The 19,215-nt window shown below is 53.9% G+C and overlaps 5 protein-coding genes across 5 annotated transcripts; 3 read left to right on the top strand and 2 right to left on the bottom strand.

Annotated features, from left to right (window-relative positions):
• Window positions 1–615: 615 nt before the first annotated feature.
• Window positions 616–2,244, bottom strand: J7T54_000988 (choline transport protein; the record flags this gene model as incomplete). Its single annotated transcript, XM_051508771.1, has 1 exon — window positions 616–2,244. The coding sequence occupies one exon, from the start codon at window positions 2,242–2,244 to the stop codon at window positions 616–618; it is 1,629 nt and encodes a 542-aa protein (XP_051360114.1).
• Window positions 2,245–3,286: 1,042 nt separating this feature from the next.
• On the top strand, window positions 3,287–5,395 carry J7T54_000987 (Peroxisomal primary amine oxidase; the record flags this gene model as incomplete). Its single annotated transcript, XM_051508770.1, has 1 exon — window positions 3,287–5,395. The coding sequence occupies one exon, from the start codon at window positions 3,287–3,289 to the stop codon at window positions 5,393–5,395; it is 2,109 nt and encodes a 702-aa protein (XP_051360113.1).
• A 2,386-nt stretch (window positions 5,396–7,781) lies between these two features.
• J7T54_000986 (Transferase family protein) lies at window positions 7,782–12,761 on the bottom strand (the record flags this gene model as incomplete). The annotated part of the gene is made up of 5 exons (XM_051508769.1): window positions 7,782–10,489; window positions 10,791–11,031; window positions 11,102–11,154; window positions 11,248–12,354; window positions 12,416–12,761. 5 exons carry the CDS (start codon window positions 12,759–12,761, stop codon window positions 7,782–7,784), a joined length of 4,455 nt encoding a protein of 1,484 aa, XP_051360112.1.
• Window positions 12,762–13,488: 727 nt separating this feature from the next.
• J7T54_000985 (uncharacterized protein) lies at window positions 13,489–16,593 on the top strand (the record flags this gene model as incomplete). Its single annotated transcript, XM_051508768.1, has 3 exons — window positions 13,489–13,528; window positions 13,601–14,958; window positions 15,454–16,593. The coding sequence occupies 3 exons, from the start codon at window positions 13,489–13,491 to the stop codon at window positions 16,591–16,593; spliced, it is 2,538 nt and encodes an 845-aa protein (XP_051360111.1).
• Window positions 16,594–17,158: 565 nt separating this feature from the next.
• J7T54_000984 (putative siderophore iron transporter mirb protein) lies at window positions 17,159–18,934 on the top strand (the record flags this gene model as incomplete). Its single annotated transcript, XM_051508767.1, has 1 exon — window positions 17,159–18,934. One exon carries the CDS (start codon window positions 17,159–17,161, stop codon window positions 18,932–18,934), a length of 1,776 nt encoding a protein of 591 aa, XP_051360110.1.
• Window positions 18,935–19,215: the final 281 nt, after the last annotated feature.

Below are 19,215 nucleotides of genomic sequence, written 5' to 3'. Positions count from 1 at the left end.
TGCCACTTGGGCCCGGGAATGCCCTTATCGTTGTGCTTGGTGCCACGATAGCCTTGGAGGACGTTCAGCCGCTAATTGTTACGTACGACCGCCTCAGGACCGGAGCCTGGACCGGCTCTAGTGAGGCCTCACGTCGTACCACGTACGTACTCCGGCCGGTGGCGACTGTAGGGTAGGGTGGGCAGCAAAGTTGCCCATTTAGGTATAGAGGCGGGGATGTGCATCGATGGCGGGGCGTGGCCGTTATCGCTCCAGACCGGTCGCGTCGATCATCAGGGTTTCTTGTTACGTACGAGCTGTCCCCGATTCCTGGCTGACTCTGCATGCAGTCATCTAACTAGCGTGGACATGTGCAGGCGAGCAAGACGCGTTTGCGATTGCAGGATGCAGGATGCAGATGTCGACGGGAAACGCATGGTGAGTATGGTGGAGTGACGTAGCATGCTCTCTGACAACAACTGGAAAGGCAGGAACGACTCGATCACGCACGGTTACCACAGAGACCAAGAGAAAAGGAAGACTGCAAACGAGAAACGCATGAATCACCAGCTAACTTTGTCATTCAACTACACACTATCAGAGGCGCAACGCGATATACTGCCGCATGCCATATAGTCAGCTCTTCTTGCCACCCTGGCTATCCTCGTGAACCACGGGATCATCCATCGACTGTGCCGTGATCGAAGCCTGCTCGACAGCCACGAAACGGAGATACGTCCGGTGTCCCTTGATGAACCAGAATCCAATCGAAACCACCAGCATGATCCCGAACACGACGACTGCGTAGTTCATGCTGGACCCAGTCGGGTTCGGGCTCTCTGGGAAGAGGAAGAAGACGGTGGTGACGATGCAGTAGATCACCGCAATCCAGTTAATGGTGGGCCCCAGCTTTCCCAGCGAGTACACTCCACCAGGCGGAATCTTGTCGCGGCCGACCAGCAGCAGTACCATGATGGGCATGCCGTAGGATACCGTGAGGGCAATGGTCGTCACGCTCAAAATGGCCTCGAGAACTGTGTCAGCAAAGGTGTAGAGGACGCCCACTAAGCCAATGACGATGCCTTGAAGCCACAATGCGCGCGAGGGCGCATTCCAGTAGACACTGACACGGCTCAGGCACGTGCTCCATGGTAGCCCTCCATCACGCGCGAAACCCCAAGTAAGACGGGACCCGGTCGTCAAGATACTGATGGCTTGGCCGATGCCGTTGAAGATGAAGAAGGCCAGTAGGACCGTGCCACCTTTAAGGCCCGTGGCCTGCAACAGGAGTTCAATGAACGGCAGTCCGGTGGCGGGATTCAGCACGGCGTCCAGGTCCTGGATGCAAAACAGACAGACGACCATAAAGATGAAGCCGGTTATGGCGCCCATGGTCACAGAAAGCCATAGAACTCTTGGGATGGTCTTGCGCGGCTGGGGAATCTCCTCGACCAGATGGATGGCTGCGTCGAAAGCAGTCAACCCATAGGCCGCCTGGACAAGACCGAGGAACCAGGTGACACCATCGTTCCAACCGCCCTGGTTGATCCACGTGCCGAACACAAAGGATGCAGGCTGGAAGGACAGATCAGCCTTGCCGCCCACGCAGGCGAGCAGGACGACCGAGAAGATGACAAAGAGCCCGATGAAGCAAACGCCGACAAAGTTATTGACCCACGGTAGGATGGGGTCCCGCTTGCAGCTCACGATATTGGCCACCGTGAGAAGAAAGGTAAGGCCTAGATACACTAGGAAGTTGATCCAGCCGTCGGACGCGTGCGACCAGTTGGGCGCGTACAGTATCTTCATGCTCAGGATGAAGTCGGCCATGAACGCCAGCTGTGATGCCGAAAGCGTCCACCATCCAAAGGTGTTGATCCAGGCGCACATGTATGATACAAAGCGGCCCCAGTCCCCCGGCCAGAGACGGGATATCCAGTACGCCTGGCCCATAGCCGTGGGCATGCTGCTGCAGAGCTCGCCCAGCGAGACGGCGACGCACAGGTTGCAAAATGTGACAAAGACGAGTCCCCACAGGATGGTGATGGGGCCGCCGCTGACGAGTCCGCTGTTGAGGCCCTGGGCAAATGTTGACCAGGTACCGAGGACGATGAAGGCAAGGAAGAACATGCTGCCCATGCTGAACTTGCGGTGCAGGGCCTGCGTGTGGCCCATGGCCGCGAGGTCTCGCTCATCACGCGCGGCTTGCTGGTCGACCGCTATGGCTCGGGGGGTAGGAAATTGAGAGTCGGCGGCGGTGTCCATTGCGCATTCTCGACGGAGTGTGTTGGTGTGGTTCGTGGGAAGTGTGATATGAGGATGAGATGTACTCTGGTGTCTGCTGTCTGGACGCCTTTTGAGTCCGTGGTACTTGACAGCTGTCGAGTGTTTATATGTCGTCTGCCCGGGTTGCCCCTAGCCGGTCTGCGCGCTCACAGGGCGACTCCTATCTCACTCATAGTCGATCCCCAGATTGCCAAGGGGGACCTCATGCGGCGGTCGCGACTCGCGATAAGGTCTGGGGCTGGTGAAGATGGTGTGGTGACGGTTGTCATGCTGCAGATTTTCCCGGGGTACGTGAGAACTTGTGGGGAGGATAGTTCACTGGCGTATCTCTCTTATCGCCTCGTCGCTCGCTGGTCACGAAAGTTTCCCAATTGGGTTTAAAAGCCGCACAAGATGAAGAGGCGCGACCTGCTTGCCGCAGACCCGAGCGCGGCGCCCTATCAGATCGAGGCCAACACCAGTCCGGGGGGAGTTCTCCAACGCCTCGACGGCCACACCACCGTGTGCGTATGCGTGTCTCGGGACCAGTTTCTTGCCTGTTTGTCGCTAGTAGGCGAATTACCATGCTGCCTTGCATTGGGCTGCGGGGTAAGGACCATTTTGTTGCCCTTTTGGTTGTTGGGCGCCATGACAAACGATCTCGACAACCACAATCACAACGCCACGACACACGGTCGTTCCCGTCTGCCGGTCGCCGTGACTATCTCCAATGGAGGCCGGCGTCGGCCTAGGCCTGCCATGCGAAAGCTGGCATGATTCGTGTGGGTCTCTCTGGCCGATGGGCGACTGGACGATCCGTTCACCGGCTGCTGGCAACTCCAAGGTATAAAGAGGTCCCGAAAAGGCTGTGATACCTTGGCCACTCTCCCTGTTCCGACGCACAGCACATACAATCCGAAGAAGCTCCTATCCAGAGCTCTGATACAAGGCCCAAGGCCACTTCACTCTTGAAACACTCCATACTCGGGTCCCATCCCGACCTCTCGCATGGCCCAGTACACCACGCCCAACAACCACCACAATGTTTGCCGACACATCGTCCATAGCCGGTTACACCATCTTTCGGGAAGAGCCCAACGACGCCGCTCCCGATCTGTCCATGCAGCGCTCAGTCCATCCTCTAGATCAGCTATCGATTGAAGAGATCCGCGTGGCGTCCAGGCTGATCCGTGATCATGCTCCCTCAAGCACCCTCAAATTCAATTGCCTGACTCTTCGCGAGCCCAAAAAGGCCGAATATGCGGCCTTTCGCGACGGCCGTGGTCCACGTCCCGACCGTCGAGCGTTTGCCATTGTCCTGGAGAAAGGCACGCCAAACGTCCTCGAGGTGATTGCCAACCTCACATCCGTGGTCGTCGAGGAGTGGACCAATGTGTCTGACGTCGGGCCTACCTTGACCCTGGAGGATCTGGACGTCTGTGAGCGCGTTGCGCGCAACGACCCCAGGGTTGTCCGGGCCTGCGAGGAAATTGGAATCACAGACATGTCCAAGGTCTTTCTGGATGCTTGGGCTATTGGCTTCGACTCCCGCTGGGGCACAGACCGTCGTCTGCAGCAGGGCATTGCGTACTGGCGCAACTCGGCCTCGGACAACCAGTATGCTCATCCCCTGGATTTCACGGTCGTCGTCGACACGGAAAAGGAGGAGGTCCTCGCCGTCGATGTCCGCCGCGTCAACGGCGAGCGGACGCCCCCCTCGTTTGCCGAGCACAACTACCTGCCCGAGTTCATGGGCCCCGACTTTTACGACAACACAAAACTCAAGCCCATTGACATTACACAGCCCGAGGGCGTGTCGTTCAAAATGCAGGGCAACATGATTTCCTGGGCTGGGTACAAGATGCACATTGGCTTCAATTACCGCGAGGGCATCGTTCTCTCCGACGTGAGCATGTTCGACCAGTATGAGCAGCGCCAGCGTCCCCTCTTCAATCGCATCAGTGTTGTCGAGATGGTCGTTCCCTACGGCAACCCAGACCCTCCCCACCACCGCAAGCACGCCTTTGACGTTGGCGAGTACGGCACAGGTCTGATGACCAACTCTCTCAAGTTGGGCTGCGACTGCAAGGGCGCTATTCACTACCTCGACGCCGTCATGGCAACGAGCTCGGGAGACCCGGCCATTGTCGAGAACGCCGTCTGTATCCACGAAGAGGATAATGGTCTGCTATACAAGCACACAGACTACCGCGATGGCAGCGTCATCTCCGCCCGCGACCGCAAGCTTATCATCTCGCAAATCATCACAGCTGCCAACTACGAGTACGCCTTCTACCACACCTTCTCCCTGGACGGCACCTATAAGCTTGAGATCAAGCTGACAGGCATGCTCAACACGTACTGCATGCACGATTCCGAATCGGCCGCTCCATACGGCACCGAGGTGGCACCCGCCATCAACGCACACAACCACCAACACATCTTCTCGCTGCGCGTCGACCCCGCGATTGACGGCCACAGCAACTCCGTCGTCCAGAGTGACGCAGTCCCCTCGGACGCCGAAGTGGGCTCCCCCGAGAACCTGTACGGCAATGGTTTCTACTGCAAGAAGACACCCTTCCGCACCGCCAAGGAGGGCGTCGCGAGCTACTCCCACGAGACCAGCCGCTCGTGGGACATTATCAACCCGCACCGTCTCAACCCGTCCTCCGGCAAGCCCATCGCGTACAAGATCCTCAACAACAACTGCCCCGCCATTCTCGCCAAGCCGGGCAGCATGGTCTGGAAGCGCGCCGCCTTTGCCCGCAAGTCCCTCTGGGTCACCCCGTACAAGGACTACCAGCTCTTCCCGGCGGGCGACTACGTGTGCCAGTCGTCCGGGCAACAGGGCCACCCGTACAACTCGACGGTAGAGGACTGGGTCGCCAAGGATGAGTCGATTGCGGACACGGACATTGTGTGCTATGTGCAGTTTGGCCTGACGCATTTCCCACGCACCGAGGATTTCCCCATCATGCCGGCCGAGCCGGTGAGCGTGATGCTGCGGGCGTCGAATTTCTTTGTCAAGAACCCGGCGCTTTGGGTGCCGCCGTCGGACATTGCGATGGACAAGTCGTCCAAGAATGCGTTTAGCCAGAAGCAGGCTGGATCGTGTTGTGCTTCCAAGTCGGGTGTGAACAGCAAGCTGTAATGTCGCCTTTTTCCATCCATAGCATGAATTTGATTGAATGGTAATGAAGCATAGTTACATTGACTCTTGAGATTCGTGTAAAATTCTACCAATAGACAAGAATGCAAGTTTGTTGGTGATGCTTTGTATCGTGCCATGTACATATACACCAGTATGTCTCGAGGCGGGAGCGTCTGAAGCCACTGCAGACACTATTGGGAAAGCATTTCCCTGCTTGAGCACATTTAATTAATTTTCTGTTTGCACGTGCAGGGAGATGATGTTGCCTGTCTTGTGTCCAGGCATCACACCTCGACTTAACTTAACTAACGTAATCCACATGCGAGCGGCGCACCTTCCCCGTCATCTACATACAAAAAGGTCGATCAAGAACAACACAATTAATTAAGTTACTAATTAAATAAAAGTATCGATAGAGTGAGACTTTAAATATCTTCCTGACAGCTTCGTACGTTATGACCTGTTTTAGCGTATTTACTATAGCGTATAGGCTTCGGACTACCTAGTGGCTAAGGGCGCCTTTTTATACGCTTTTCTTCCTAAATCTATTTATTAACCTTCTTCTAATTAATAAGGTCTTTCCTATCTTATATAGTAAGGGTGCCTCTATACTAAAGATAGCTTCTTTTAATCCCTCGACGCTTGCTTAATACCTTATTTACTATATATAGCGATATATTCTCCGCTTATAAGAGGGCTACCTAATATATTATTACTATAGTACCCTTCGTTAGTTAATCTAAGGTATTAAGCATAGGCGTTAGAGAGCTATTCTAATAGATAGAGATCCGATTTTTAATATCCTCTAACTATACGCTAGCCTTATACGTATTCTACGGCGTCTTTAAGACCTAAGGGTGCCTATTTTTAATAGGGTCTATAGGAGGACTTAGTATACGAAGCTTTATATTAAGCTTCGAGAGGACCCTTTCTAGGTCGTACGGTATAAGGCTAGTACTAGCAAAGCCTCCTTATATATTCTTCTCTATAAAAGTAAGGAAGAAAGCTATATAAAAGGCGCGAAAGAAGTTAACCTTTGAGATATACGTGATATATACGCGCATTAGATCTTCTACTTATCGCCCGTACGCTTATTTAAGAGGCCTAAAGTAACTAATATCGAGGGGTTAAAGAATATAAGAAGAATAAGCCGGTATATAGACTATAATAATTTTCTTCTCCTAATAGAAGAGCTTAAAGTCGGTTAAATAGTAACTTTCGTGGCTATTAAGAATAAGTATTCGATATACGCCTTTCGTACGAGGGCTTATATAGCGATTAAAGTACTTAATCTATTCTAGGCTAATCTTATTAGTTATCTAGCCGTTATCGGTTATAGCGATAACCTAATCGGCCGGAAGGTCGGTCCCCTTATATTAAGCTAAGAGATAGTACTTAGCCGCGAGGATAATAAAAAGAGGAATAGCCTAGCCGTATATATTAATACCTTAAATAATAATTACCTATTCCCTATTCCTAGGCTAGGCTAGTTTAGCCTTTATTCGGCTTTCTAAGGTTATAATAACTATACCCGCGAAGATAATACTTATTATAAAGCCCGTCTTATCGAAGTTATAGATATCGTTATTTAGGATCCTATACTTCGCCTATATATTTCGTATAAGCGTGAACTAGCCCTTAATAAGTCTCGGATCTTTATATTTAGCCCGCTAGTAGTTATATTTACGAACCTAGCGCGTACGAAGTTCTTAATAACGTTTAATAAAGTTTAAAGCCTAATACTTACTAACGGGTAGCGCGTCACGTACGCGTAGTAGTTAGTTAGCTATATCTTTAATACTAGATAGTCGGGGAGGAAAAGATCGCGAAGATAGATCGAGTATATACTTAATAATCGCTCTCTCTTCTAAATCCGTTAGATTTATTAAATTCGGCCTAGTTTCGGCTCTAGCCTAAAAACCCTTTAGTTAGCGACGTATAGTCGTTAGAGGTATATTATAGACCTTCGTAATATATCGGATACTTAATGACGCGTCTCCTCCGAGAGCTACGAGGGCAAGGGTCACCTTAGATTCTTTTGGAAGTTTATCTATTATTAAATGCGGTAATAATTGGTGAGGAATGTAGTCGTGTGTAGATAACGGGGAAGGTGCGCCGCTCGCTTGGGTGCGCCGCTCGCATGTGGATTACGTTATCCTGAAACCTTGAGCTACCCTATACTATGATGGATGAACTCTATATAGGCAGCCTCCGAACCAGGCCGGGCCGATTTGGGTTCGCAATATATTACCATCGATAGGTCAAACTGCTTTTTATCACTATACATGTAGCAACGCCCGAAATTCGTTATAAGAAGGTGTTTGACCCATGGGAAAAGCGAGGTGCCTTGTCATGTCAACCGGTGCACAAAGCAACCGCTTACTCTCTATTCGCAATCCACAAACTCAGCATACTTCGTAAACTCCTCATCTTCCATGAGCATTTTCAACTCCTCCGGATGGGTACCCATGACCAACTCAACTCCCCCATCCAGCTTCATTGGGAAGATCACCAAGAAACGGAAACGACCACTGCCCCGATCAATTTGTGGCCGCATCGACTCAGGTTCTCCCCCGTTCGCAAAGTGCGCATCGCCAAAGCAGATCTCCCCCATGGGGAAGAGCATCATATTAGAGATCATGGCGTGCATGTGCTCCAGACCCATGTTGGCCGTGGAGAACCGGGTGTGATCGGGCAGCGACTGCAGAATCGACACGGCATCGTGGACGACGGACGGCGTGATGCGGGCGGCAGACTGGCGCAGCTGGTAGGCCACGCGTCCGATGCTGGTCTCAGGCGCACAGAGCGTCTGTATTGGCATAGTTGTTCGGCTCATGATGAGAAGGCTGCCCATGTACGTGGATGGCAGCAGTGGCGAGAAGTAGGGTCTTCCATCTGTGGGTAGTTCTAGGATGGACAGTTCATCTTCCCCAAATTCCTGTCTGCGGATCTCCCTGGCCACCCGGTACCGTGTTCGGATGGCGGCCCGCCAGAAAAATGCTTGCACGATGTCACTAATGGATGTGATGACACCCTTGGCCTCTGGGTCCAACAGCACGTCTTGTTTCATCTGGGCCACTTTCTCTGGTGTGATCAGGAATAAGGTTGTCTTGAGACATCTCTCGGCGCGTGGTAGCGGCCACACCGAGTGGACAGGGTACTTTGGCCGTGGTGGGAGAACCCCGTCCTTTTTCGACAAAGCAGTTGATAGTGTCTTGTCCTCGCCAGGAGGTGAGAACGGGAGGAAACCCCACGTGCCGGGATCAATATCTTCCACAGGTCGAGCCCAACCCTCGTGCTTGTGAAGAATCTCGGGAAGACTGTGGTTGAAGCTCTCCGGGTCATACCAGGAGCACATGGCAGACGTGTCGCCTTGCAGATACCGGCAATTCTCGGCCCAGGCTTTGAGAGCGACCATGGCGCCGAGACCATCCAAACAGCAGTGGTTCAGGTCTACGGCGAGGATGCATCCGCCTGACACGAAATTGACCTGTCCGACAAAGATGTCTGCGGGCATCTTGGGGAAAGGATCATCTCGCAAGACGAGACCATCTCTAAAGGCCGAGGGTGCGAATCCCGATCTTCTCAGCTCGTCGAAGCATGGAAGCACACCCGTCAGGTCCTTGTACACGAGACGATTGTGCACAGACTTGGCCATGGAGAGTGGTGGGATTGACACACAAAGATCCCCTTTTACGTAGCCAAACTCCTGTTCAGAGCATTCCATAATCTTCCCGCCCAGGGCTGGGATCATGTCGAATGTGCGGTTGAGGCCTCGCTGTAGATTGTCGAATACATCGGCGTAGCGAGTGTCTGGACGCAGAGGCAGGTAAAACATCAAGCCCATGCCATGGTTTGGATTGACGTAGTCCAGAGCATTCAGCCGGAAGGACTGGCGTGCTTTGTGTTGCGTAATAATGTCCTGAAGAAGGTCACCATGCAAGAACTGCGCAGGTGATGCCCGTGTGGCTTCTTCCAGTTCGACCACCATGCTGGCCACAGTATCAGAGATTCCTGCAATGGTGGGATGGGCATATACATGGCGTGGGGCAATCGTATCTCCCAGAGCGGTGGCGGCTCGTATGCTCTTGACCGCCGCAAAGACACCGAGAGAGTCAAGCCCCAGATCAAAGAGGTCCGTATCGGCCGAGACACTGTCGATGCCTGGCAGGGAAGACGCAAGAATCCCACGAACACAGGTCATGATGGATTCCCTCGATTGCAGATCTACAGAGTAGGTTTCGTCAAGGTCGTCATTTCTCGAGGTGTAGAAACGCTCTATGTAGTCAGCGTACAGAGCCAGGGTCGCCGAGCGCTTCACAGTCTGCTTATCTGTGCGGATAAAAGGCTTGTCTGGCTCGGAGAAAGTGACAAAGTCGCGCAGGAGCTGATTTCTGTGTCGAGACACGGAGTTCGCTTTCTGGACCGTGGCCCATATGCTCTCAATCTGCTCTGGGGACTTTTGCGATGGGTCCTTCAGCTCGATGAGCAGACCGGCTTGGGGTCTGCCTGTTCCAAAAATGAGACAGCCATGAATGGCGGGATGTGTGGTGACAAAAGCCTCCGTTTCAAGTGGCGATATCTTATATCCGTTGGAAAGAACAACCAGATCGTCGCTTCGGCCCTTGAAGGCCCAGAGATTGGGCTTCGTTGGGTGCCTCATGTATAGATCCTTGAAGTTAATCGAGGTTTTCTCGGGGAACGTGTGGTATATGCCCTGGAAGAGCTGCCAGTGCTGATTCCGGTGCACCCAATGTTCGTACGTGTCTTCTTCGACCTGTTTGAATTCGAATCCAGAGTAGGGGTGGAAGCAGAACCAGTACCAGTCCTCTCTGGGGGGCACGAGGTTGCCAATGAACAAGCCTTCCGTTGTACCAGTGAGGTTCAACACTCGGATGACTTCATTCACCTTGCTGGCACTGACCGGGCTGACGGGGCCACCAGAGGCGCAGATAAATTTGGAAGGTTTGAGCTTGGCCAGAATCTCTGGCGTTTCGCCCACCTCGTCAACGAGGGACGGAACCATACTCCAGATATCAATCTTGGCGGATTCTGCCAGGTCGTCCACGAGATTGATGTTCGGAAGCACGCCCACTGGTCCCAAAATGCAATGCAGATTGAAAAGAGCCGGCATGAGAATGTCCATAATGATGCCGGCACCCTGATCACGTTAGCTTACTCTTCTCCTCGTGTTCAGTTACAGAGGGCCTTACATGGCTCATGGGGAACGACGAATATATTCTGTCACCCGCCTTCCAGTTAGCGGTCCAGGGCAGCAAACCCCCATCGCCTTCCACAGGTGGAAGCAGACGAATGGCGTCCATGGTACCGATCAAACCATGTGACCACGGAATGGGTTTGGGCACACCTGTAGTCCCCGATGTGTGCAAAAAACAGAACGGATCGTTGATGGCGTCCTCAAAGGTCTTGGTGTAGAGGAATGATTTGGTATCCTGGTTGTCGAGTAGGTCGTTTAGTGAGGGTAGTGCTAGGAGTTGCATGGAACGCTGTTGAAAGACCTCTTCGACGAGAGGAACTGGCAGAGCGTCTGCTGCGCTGACCCAGATGTTGCAGTTGGTCGCCTCAAGCACCGCCAAGCAGCCTTCTGTGTTGTTCTTTGGTGAAAGGAACAGAGCCTAGGAGTGATTTCATTGTTAGTGTCCAGTGACACACGAGAGCATCTCGAGAGCAGATTAGATCACGTACCGCGTATCCGACCTTGACGCAAGCATAGGTCAAAAGAACGTGGCGCAAGTCGTCTAGAAAATGTTACCTCTCTACCTCCATGCGACCGGATTCAGTCAACTCACGTGGCCCAATGTACCCAACACATTGGATAGTGTCAGGCCTACCGAGTGCCTCTTGGAGCCACCATGCCGTCTTGTCCACGGCTTTTGCAAACGTTTGAGCTGTAACGTGTCGAAATTGCAATGAGCCATGTGATCGAGTTGCTAATGAAAAGACATGGCGACTTGGCTCGGCAGCAGCCAGTTCGTCCATGATCTGAGGAATAAGCCTTCTGCCGTACTGTGTGTCATCTTGCCCGACTTTGTCCTTGTCCTGCGTCACTTGGAGCGGATTTTCCGGATCGCCTTGAGCGGATCCGTCCACCGATGGAACCTCCGGGGTCGTAGGTGTGCTGTCCGTGCCGACCGCGTCAATTGACGAGACTGACGAGCCTCCATGACTTTTTGCCAAATCTGGCGTCACAATACGAGGCGTGCTTACTACGCTGAGGTAGGCTTGGGCGCTGAGTGGTGTGGCGGGCTGCAAGTAAGTGGCATTCGCTTGTGTGATCCCAAGGGCATCGCTTCTCGCCTGCGAAAGCTCCTTGTAGTAGCTCGGACGGCCATCTTCGTACACAAGCTCTAGCCTGTCATCCTTCTCGAGCTCCCCCATTGGGGCGCTGATCCACTCGCCATTAGCGAGCTGTGCAACACTGCAGTGCCACGGGGTCGTGAAGCCACTCCTTGTGTTGAGGAGGCGCATTGATACTTTTGTGCCGCCCACTGATTCATGAATGGACAGTCGGAGATGGTTGGGAAATGCACTCTTGACGGCGCGCGCAAAGGCGTGGCCCCGAACCAGCATCTGCTTCGCGAGGTACTTGCAATCTCTCTTGTAGGAGTTTCCGGACCGATCTTGACCTTGGGGGAAGATGTACTTGAGATCGGACTCGAGAAATCTCTTGTACCCCAAGAACGTCAATTTTGTGTCGGGGTTTGTAGCAATCTCGTGATCAATGTCAAGGTCGTCTTGGCCGTATTTGTTCAACAGTAGTCGACGGAAAGTGGTGCAGTTGGCCACGTAGGTGATCTCCCTCAGCTCGTGAGGGGCAGGAAAGTCCACCAGATCCTTGATTCTGGCGAAAGCAATATTGTCAAATCCTTTCTGGAGCGCCATTTTGCGCAGGGCCTCTCCATAAGCCCAAGTGTCCTGATCTGATATGCAGAGCAGGTCTAGTAAGCAACACATGTTAGCGCCCACTCCACGACTGGACGTTGTCACACCTGGGCCTACCATTGTACGTGATCCCGTCCGATATGATGGTTACTTGTGCGCCTGGCTGGTAGACCTCCTGGATCCGCCAGCACATGGTATCCAACCGCTCGAGCGCCAACTCCTCCGCCTTATCGGGAAGATGGCCAAGCACCTTGTAGACCTTGTTGGCCGATTTGAATGGAAATGCAGGAAGACATGCCTCTACCCGTGTCTCAGCGGAGACAAAGTGCGCAATGACCGCGAGGAAATTCTCGGCGCCTCCCTCGAGCCGATCTCTGGAATCGTCGAATTTGTTGAGAGCATATTCGAAAATAATATCCAGAATGAGCCGTGCCGTGCTCAGCTCGGCATCCGTGGGCTTCATGGTGTACGCTCGGTTGTGGCTGGACGGGACTGGAACAAGGTGAAGTGGAAGGTTTGGAAGCGCGCCAAATAATTAGACGTAATGGGTGAAGACGCCAATTTGAAAACGAGGTTCGAAGCACATGAGGCTTCTAGACTTACTTAACATGCGCACACGCTGGGGCAAGCCACGAGGTCTCATAGAATGTGGGAATTCCACATTACCTACTCTAGCCCATCTAGGTCGGCCGCGCCGTCTGACCATCTGACGGCTTATGTTGCTGACGGCTCACTCATGCCTCGCATCAGAAGAGCCCTGGACCGACAGGCGGTGGCAGCTGAGTGACTTAAGGCAGCTATGGTCCAGCTGGGGATGTCTAGCGCCGGACACCCCAGCTATAGCTGTGGAGCGGAGCAAGTTTGCGCCAGATTTTATGCATACGATCCAACTAGGGACAGATAGGCAGGAGCATGATGTATGCTCAGCTCCTCTGTGGACCTGTCCGACGCAACTACGAGACCGGTGTGAGCCGAGGGCAGGACGGGACCCATAACCCGTGCAGGCTAGCACATGTGTACAAGAGACACACATTGTACCATGTCCGCCTCACGTTATATCGGCAAGGTACGAATTTCCATAAGAGGTACGCTCTCGGCTTCAGACGACAATTTGAGAGCTCGAACGTAGCCATCCCGGCACAGCACCAGCAGCTCGAGCTCTTACGACGAGAATACCACTCCATTGCATCATGGAAGGCATGACGAAGCTCGCCAGATTACGACCGCTGGGTTCGTCTCTACTCTCCTCCCATTCCTGTGCCCTCAAAGCCAAGCTCCAACCTGACACGTAATGTGGTACAGGTAAACTGGAGCAGATCTCTGCAGCGTGCCACCATCTGGGCTATTTCAAGAATGTCGGCGTCTCTGCTCACTACCAGCTGTCGCCGTCCGAGCCTGGTTCGCCTACGAATCTGACTCTGACTACAAGGGGCTTGCGCCGCCTCGTCTATACTGCCATAAAGGAGACAGTCCGCAGGCACCGTATTCTGTCTGCGATCCCTGTCAACGAGGGATCTCCTGAGGCCTATTTCGGCGCTCTGCCCTCTATTGACCTCGCCCGAACCATCGCGTTCCATCGACGGTCTAAGCCTGTAGCAGACGGTGGAGAAGGAGAGGACCGAGAGCTGGATGAAGTCCTCCAAGACCAACACAACACCAACTTCAAGGCTGATGAGGGCAATCTCCCATTCTGGCGGCTGGTGGTCCTTCATGATCTCGAAGACACAAAAGCCTTCACCGTCTCCTTTATCTACCACCATGCCATTGGTGACGGGGTCGCCGGCGTGGCGTTCCACAACACCTTCCGTCAGTCTTTGAACGCGGCTGTTGTCGAAGCTGAGGTTACATCTGTGATCACCGCGCCGCATCAGGATGCCACACTCCCGCCGCCTCTGGAAGAAATACACCCCCTACCTTTGAATTCAGCCGCTGCAGCACCCACAACAGTGTCGGAACTTACCGAATGGGCGGGAGGCGCCATCAGCACACCGTGCCGGACGCATTGGCAGTCGCTCTACGTCGCACCCGACGCCTCAAAGACCTTCTTCCAGGCTTGCAAAGAGAAGGGGCTTTCTGTCACGTCTGCATTGTCATCGGCCCTCGCGCACGCAGTCTTTGACGTTCTCCCCAAGACGCAGGGGGCTTTGACCTGCATCATCCCCGTCGACCTTCGCCCTTGGCTGCAGCTCCCTCCAGAGACGTCCACTGCCGCCATGGGGACATATTTTGACGCCATGCGTGTGCGGTTCACCCGCACGGAATCAACAGCAGACGCGTGGGCGAGTGGGCACAAGGTGGCCGAGGCGCTTCATGCCTACCGCAAAAATGTCTCGCCCTCGGGAGAGCCATACACGTCCGTAGCCGCATTCCAGGGGATCCCGGACGTTGCCATGATCTTTGAGTCTCTGCCTGGAAAACCGCGCGATGCAGCCCTAGAAGTGACCAACATTGGCGTCTTCCCTAGTGCAGGCAGTGAGACTGGCGAAGCAGACGTGGCAGTGTGGAAGGTGGGCAAGGTGCTGCTCAGTCGCAGCGCTGTCGTGTCGGGTGCGGCTGTGACCATCAGTGTGGCCACTGGTGGGAATGGATCGATGACAGTGGGTTTCAGCTGGCAAGACGGGGTCGTGGAGAGTGATTTGGTCAACCAGGTTAAGGAAAGGGTACGGAGATTCCTCAGTATGTGAGGGAGGATTTGGGCTAGTACCGTGGTCACAAGCAGACCTTCATTAGATTCTACCCGTTTCTTAGTTCCTCGCCACAAAGGACACTGCCTCGGCCCTGATTGAGCCGCCGGACTATTGCCAACGACATTAATAGTAGAATCAAAAGAATGAGCTCAAATGGACACAATAGTCTAGTCGCAAAAGTCTGCGGATCAGATTCCAGGGCTCCGCTTTCCATGCAGCCTGCATGCGCAGGGACCGCATGGCCAAAGGGTTAAATGTGCTCAAAACTGCTCACAATAGCCGCCGAGATGCGCTTCTCCTCGCATCCCCCGAATGCAGAATCCATCGTCTATCCGAAATCGACTCACCGTACATCCACCTGTGCGCCTTTCGTACACGACCTGCGGTTTTGAGATACAGCGCGAACCATGTACGTCCAGTGTCATGTCCGTCTCGGCCCACGATAGCCTAGACTAGCAAGCACTATAGATAGACCTGCATGTTCTCAGCGTCCATGCTGATCAGCGATCACCGCTATCATTCCCTCTGGACATCATCGAACAAAGGCAAGGCTTCAGCTCCGCCGGAATGGACCCATATCCGCACCCGTACTCCCAAGCTTCCAAGCTGGACTCAAGGATCAAGGATCCTCGCCCTCCCATTGAACCGACCTTGGCACCAATTATTGACTTATGCCAGCTGCCCGAGGCGCTGAGTCTAGATCTCATGCGCGGGACGGGCCAGGATGAGATCTTCGCCTATACAGCGGACACGGTGCTCCAAAGTGCCCCCACCTTGAAGCACACGGAATACTCGATACCAGAGCACAATGGCATCTCTGTTCTCCTCTCCGTCTTTTCTCCCAAGAAGCCAACTTCTCAGGCACTGCCCGCCTTGTACCACATCCACGGGGGAGGCATGGTCTCTGGTGATCGGTTCACCGCCCTGCCCGAGTTGTTGGACCTGCTCAGGGGCATCGAGTGCGTTGTGGTGTCCGTAGAATACAGGCTCGCGCCAGAGACACGTGCTCCTCTTCCCGCCGAGGACTGCTACGCTGGACTGGCATGGACTTGGGAGCACGCAGGGGACTTGGGTGTAGACCCATCTCGCATCGTGGTTTGGGGTGTCTCAGGCGGTGCTGCCCTAGCGGCCGCTGTCTGTCTCATGACACGAGACCGACAGCGTCGGGATGCTGACGCCCCCACACCCTTTGTCAAGGCGCAGATGCTCGTGACGCCCATGCTGGACGATCGCTGCCACACCGTGTCGGACAAGCAGTTCGAGTACGGCAGCCCCATGTCCGGCGTCGCTCTCCGTATGGCCTGGGACCACGTCCTCGGCCAAGACCGGGGCACGGACAAGGTGAACTCCTACCAGGCCCCCGCGCGCGAGCAAGATTTGTCGGACCTGCCCCCGACATACATTGACGTGGGCGAGTGCGAGGCTTTCCGCGACCCTGCCGTCCTCTATGCCATGAACATGTGGCGGTGTGGCTCGACATGCGAGCTGCATGTGTGGCCAGGAGCTTTCCACATGTTCGACGGCATGGACAACCCAGGGGTGCCGCTGATTCAGAGCGCCATTCTAGCCAAGAAGAGCTGGCTTGCGCGGATGATGAGTGACGGATGAGGGCACAGAGTGTATCTCAACGTGGAAGCCGGGTCACTTTGTCAAGGAAGTTCCACTAGACCATGAATTCCCCGTGCGAAATATGAATAACCAATCTTGACTCGCATGATGATTTCGGAGCTATGTACATAGAAGTGCCTGTGCCCGAACAAAGGGCCCAGTCCGGTCGGTCTCTATCGAGAAAACAAGGACCCTGAACAGACATGCATGTGGCTGATAGGTTGGTACTCTGTTTTTGAAGGTGCCCATGTCCACTCACTCACTCGGCTGGCACACTTGATCACATTCCGGTCGTTTGATGCGGGTCCGATACCATCTCAAATGTGCTCACGCACCCCTGTACGTGCAGTGCAGAGAGACTAACGGCGTTCAATGCTGGGCTCTTTTATACTGCTTTGACAGAAGCATTCTCGTCAGCTGCAGAGCCTCCCCTACTCCAGGAACTGCCTTCTCTTCCCATTCAATCCTTTCCTCGCAGCTGCACTATTCCTCTCTCCTCCTCCCTCACGCGGGAACCCATCTGACCACCCTGGGCAGCAGCAGCAGCAGCCGGCTTCCTTTCGCCATGAGCCAGCCTCCAGTACACATTCAGACCGACTCTGGCAGCCCGGCGCTCAAAGACCAGCATGGCGACCCCGTCGTGGTCGACGCGAGTCGCGACTCCAACTCCGCCCAGGATCCGGATGCGTTTGCCGGCGTCGACAAGGAGGCCCAGGCCGGTGTACAGAACGTTGAGGCCATCGCAACTGTCTGGTCGACAAAGTCCATTATCATCGCATATGCTCTGATCTGGCTGGTATACTTTGTCATGTTGCTCCAGCAAGGCGCTGGCAATGCTCTGAAACCATACGTCACATCAGCGTTCCAGTTTCACTCCCTGACACCTACCGTGGACATTCTCAGTTTTGTCATCAGCGGCTGTGCCAACCTGACAGTCGCCAAGATCCTCGACGTCTGGGGTCGCCCGCAAGGCTATGCCGTGTCCCTGTTCATTGCCACCATTGGCCTGATCATGATGGCGGCCACGACCAACGTGGAGATGTACGCTGCGGCACAGGTCTTCTGGAGTGTCGGGACGAACGCCCTCATGTACAGCATCAACATCTTTGTGGCTGACACCACAGCCCTGCACAACCGTGGTCTCATGACGGCCCTCACCTCCTCCCCAAACATCATCACGACATGGCTGGGTGGTCCCATCTCAGAAGCTTTCCTCCTGCAAGGGCCCGGATGGCGGTGGTATTTTGGTGCATTTGCTATCATCGTCCCCGTCCTCTGCACTCCCTTTGTCGTGCTGCTTCTGGTGAACTCCTTCAAGGCCAAGAGGCAAGGTGTAATAAAGAAGGAGGAGACAGGCAAGAGGTCGCCGTGGCAAACCTTTATCCATTACGCTCGCGAGTTTGATGCCGTTGGTCTGCTCCTGCTCACCGCTGGTCTTGCCATGTTCCTTTTGCCGTTCAACATCTGGGCATTCCAGCCCAAGGGCTGGCAATCCCCTCTCATCATCTGCCTGCTGGTATTTGGGCTGGTCTTGATGGTTCTGTTCGGGGTCTGGGAGCGCTTCTTTGCGCCTGTCCAGTTTATCCCATACTCACTGCTCTCGGACCGAAACATGGTCGGTGCCTGTGGTCTAGGCATGGTTCTGTTCATCAGCTACTCGTGCTGGACAAGCTACTTTAGCTCTTTCCTCCAGGTAGTCAACGGACTGAGCATAACCCATGCGAGCTATGTCGTCCAGATCTACAGCGTGGGGAGCAGCATCTTCACCATCGTCACAGGTGTGGTTATTCGCTACACTGGCCGCTACAAGGCCATCACACTCTACGGCGCGATCCCTGTGTACACTCTTTTCATGGGTCTCATGATCTACTTCCGGAATGCGGACATGGATGTGGGATATATCATCATGTGCCAGGTGTTTTTGGCATTTGCCGCTGGTGTGATGATCATCACGCCCCCGATCGCCGCCATGTCTTCCGCCTCACACCAGCATATTGCTGTTGTCATTGCGATTGTCACCATGTTCTCTTCCATTGGTGGTGCCGTCGGACTCGTCGTTGCCGGTGCCATCTGGCAGTCGATCTTCCCGAACCGACTGCTTCTCTACCTCCCGCTCGAGGAACAGGAGAACTTCCTGAACATCTACGGCATGCTCGAGGTCCAGCTGAGCTACCCCATGGGCAGTCCTGCCCGTATTGCCATTCAGCGCGCGTATTCGGATGCTCAGGCGATGATGCTGACGGCCGGCACCGCCATATGGGTTCTTGGCGCTGTTGCGGTGGCTTTCTGGAGGAACACGGATATCAGGACCATTCAGCAGGTCAAAGGCAACATCATTTAATCAAGGCTTACCTATTGTTACGCCTAACATGCGACCGCATGCGCCGCGATGCGGCCCGCACGGGATATAACGCGTAACCTATTATTATTTACTAATGATTTAGGATCATCTACGAAATAATATAATCTGGATTATCTCGCTTATCTTATTAGCTTTATAATCTATTGCCAGACGCATGTTACAAGAGGAGTATAAGTAGAAAGGATAACGTGATTGATAAGCGAACCGCCCAGACAAGCGAACCGCCCACTTTCCTAAATCCCTATAACAAGATCTTTAAT

Source organism: Emericellopsis cladophorae (assembly GCF_022114955.1).
Source record: "Emericellopsis cladophorae strain MUM 19.33 chromosome Unknown NODE_49_length_168633_cov_116_125306, whole genome shotgun sequence".
NCBI lineage: Eukaryota > Fungi > Ascomycota > Sordariomycetes > Hypocreales > Bionectriaceae > Emericellopsis > Emericellopsis cladophorae.
Note: the sequence above shows the minus strand (reverse complement) of the source record. Positions and strands in the feature narration are given on the sequence as shown.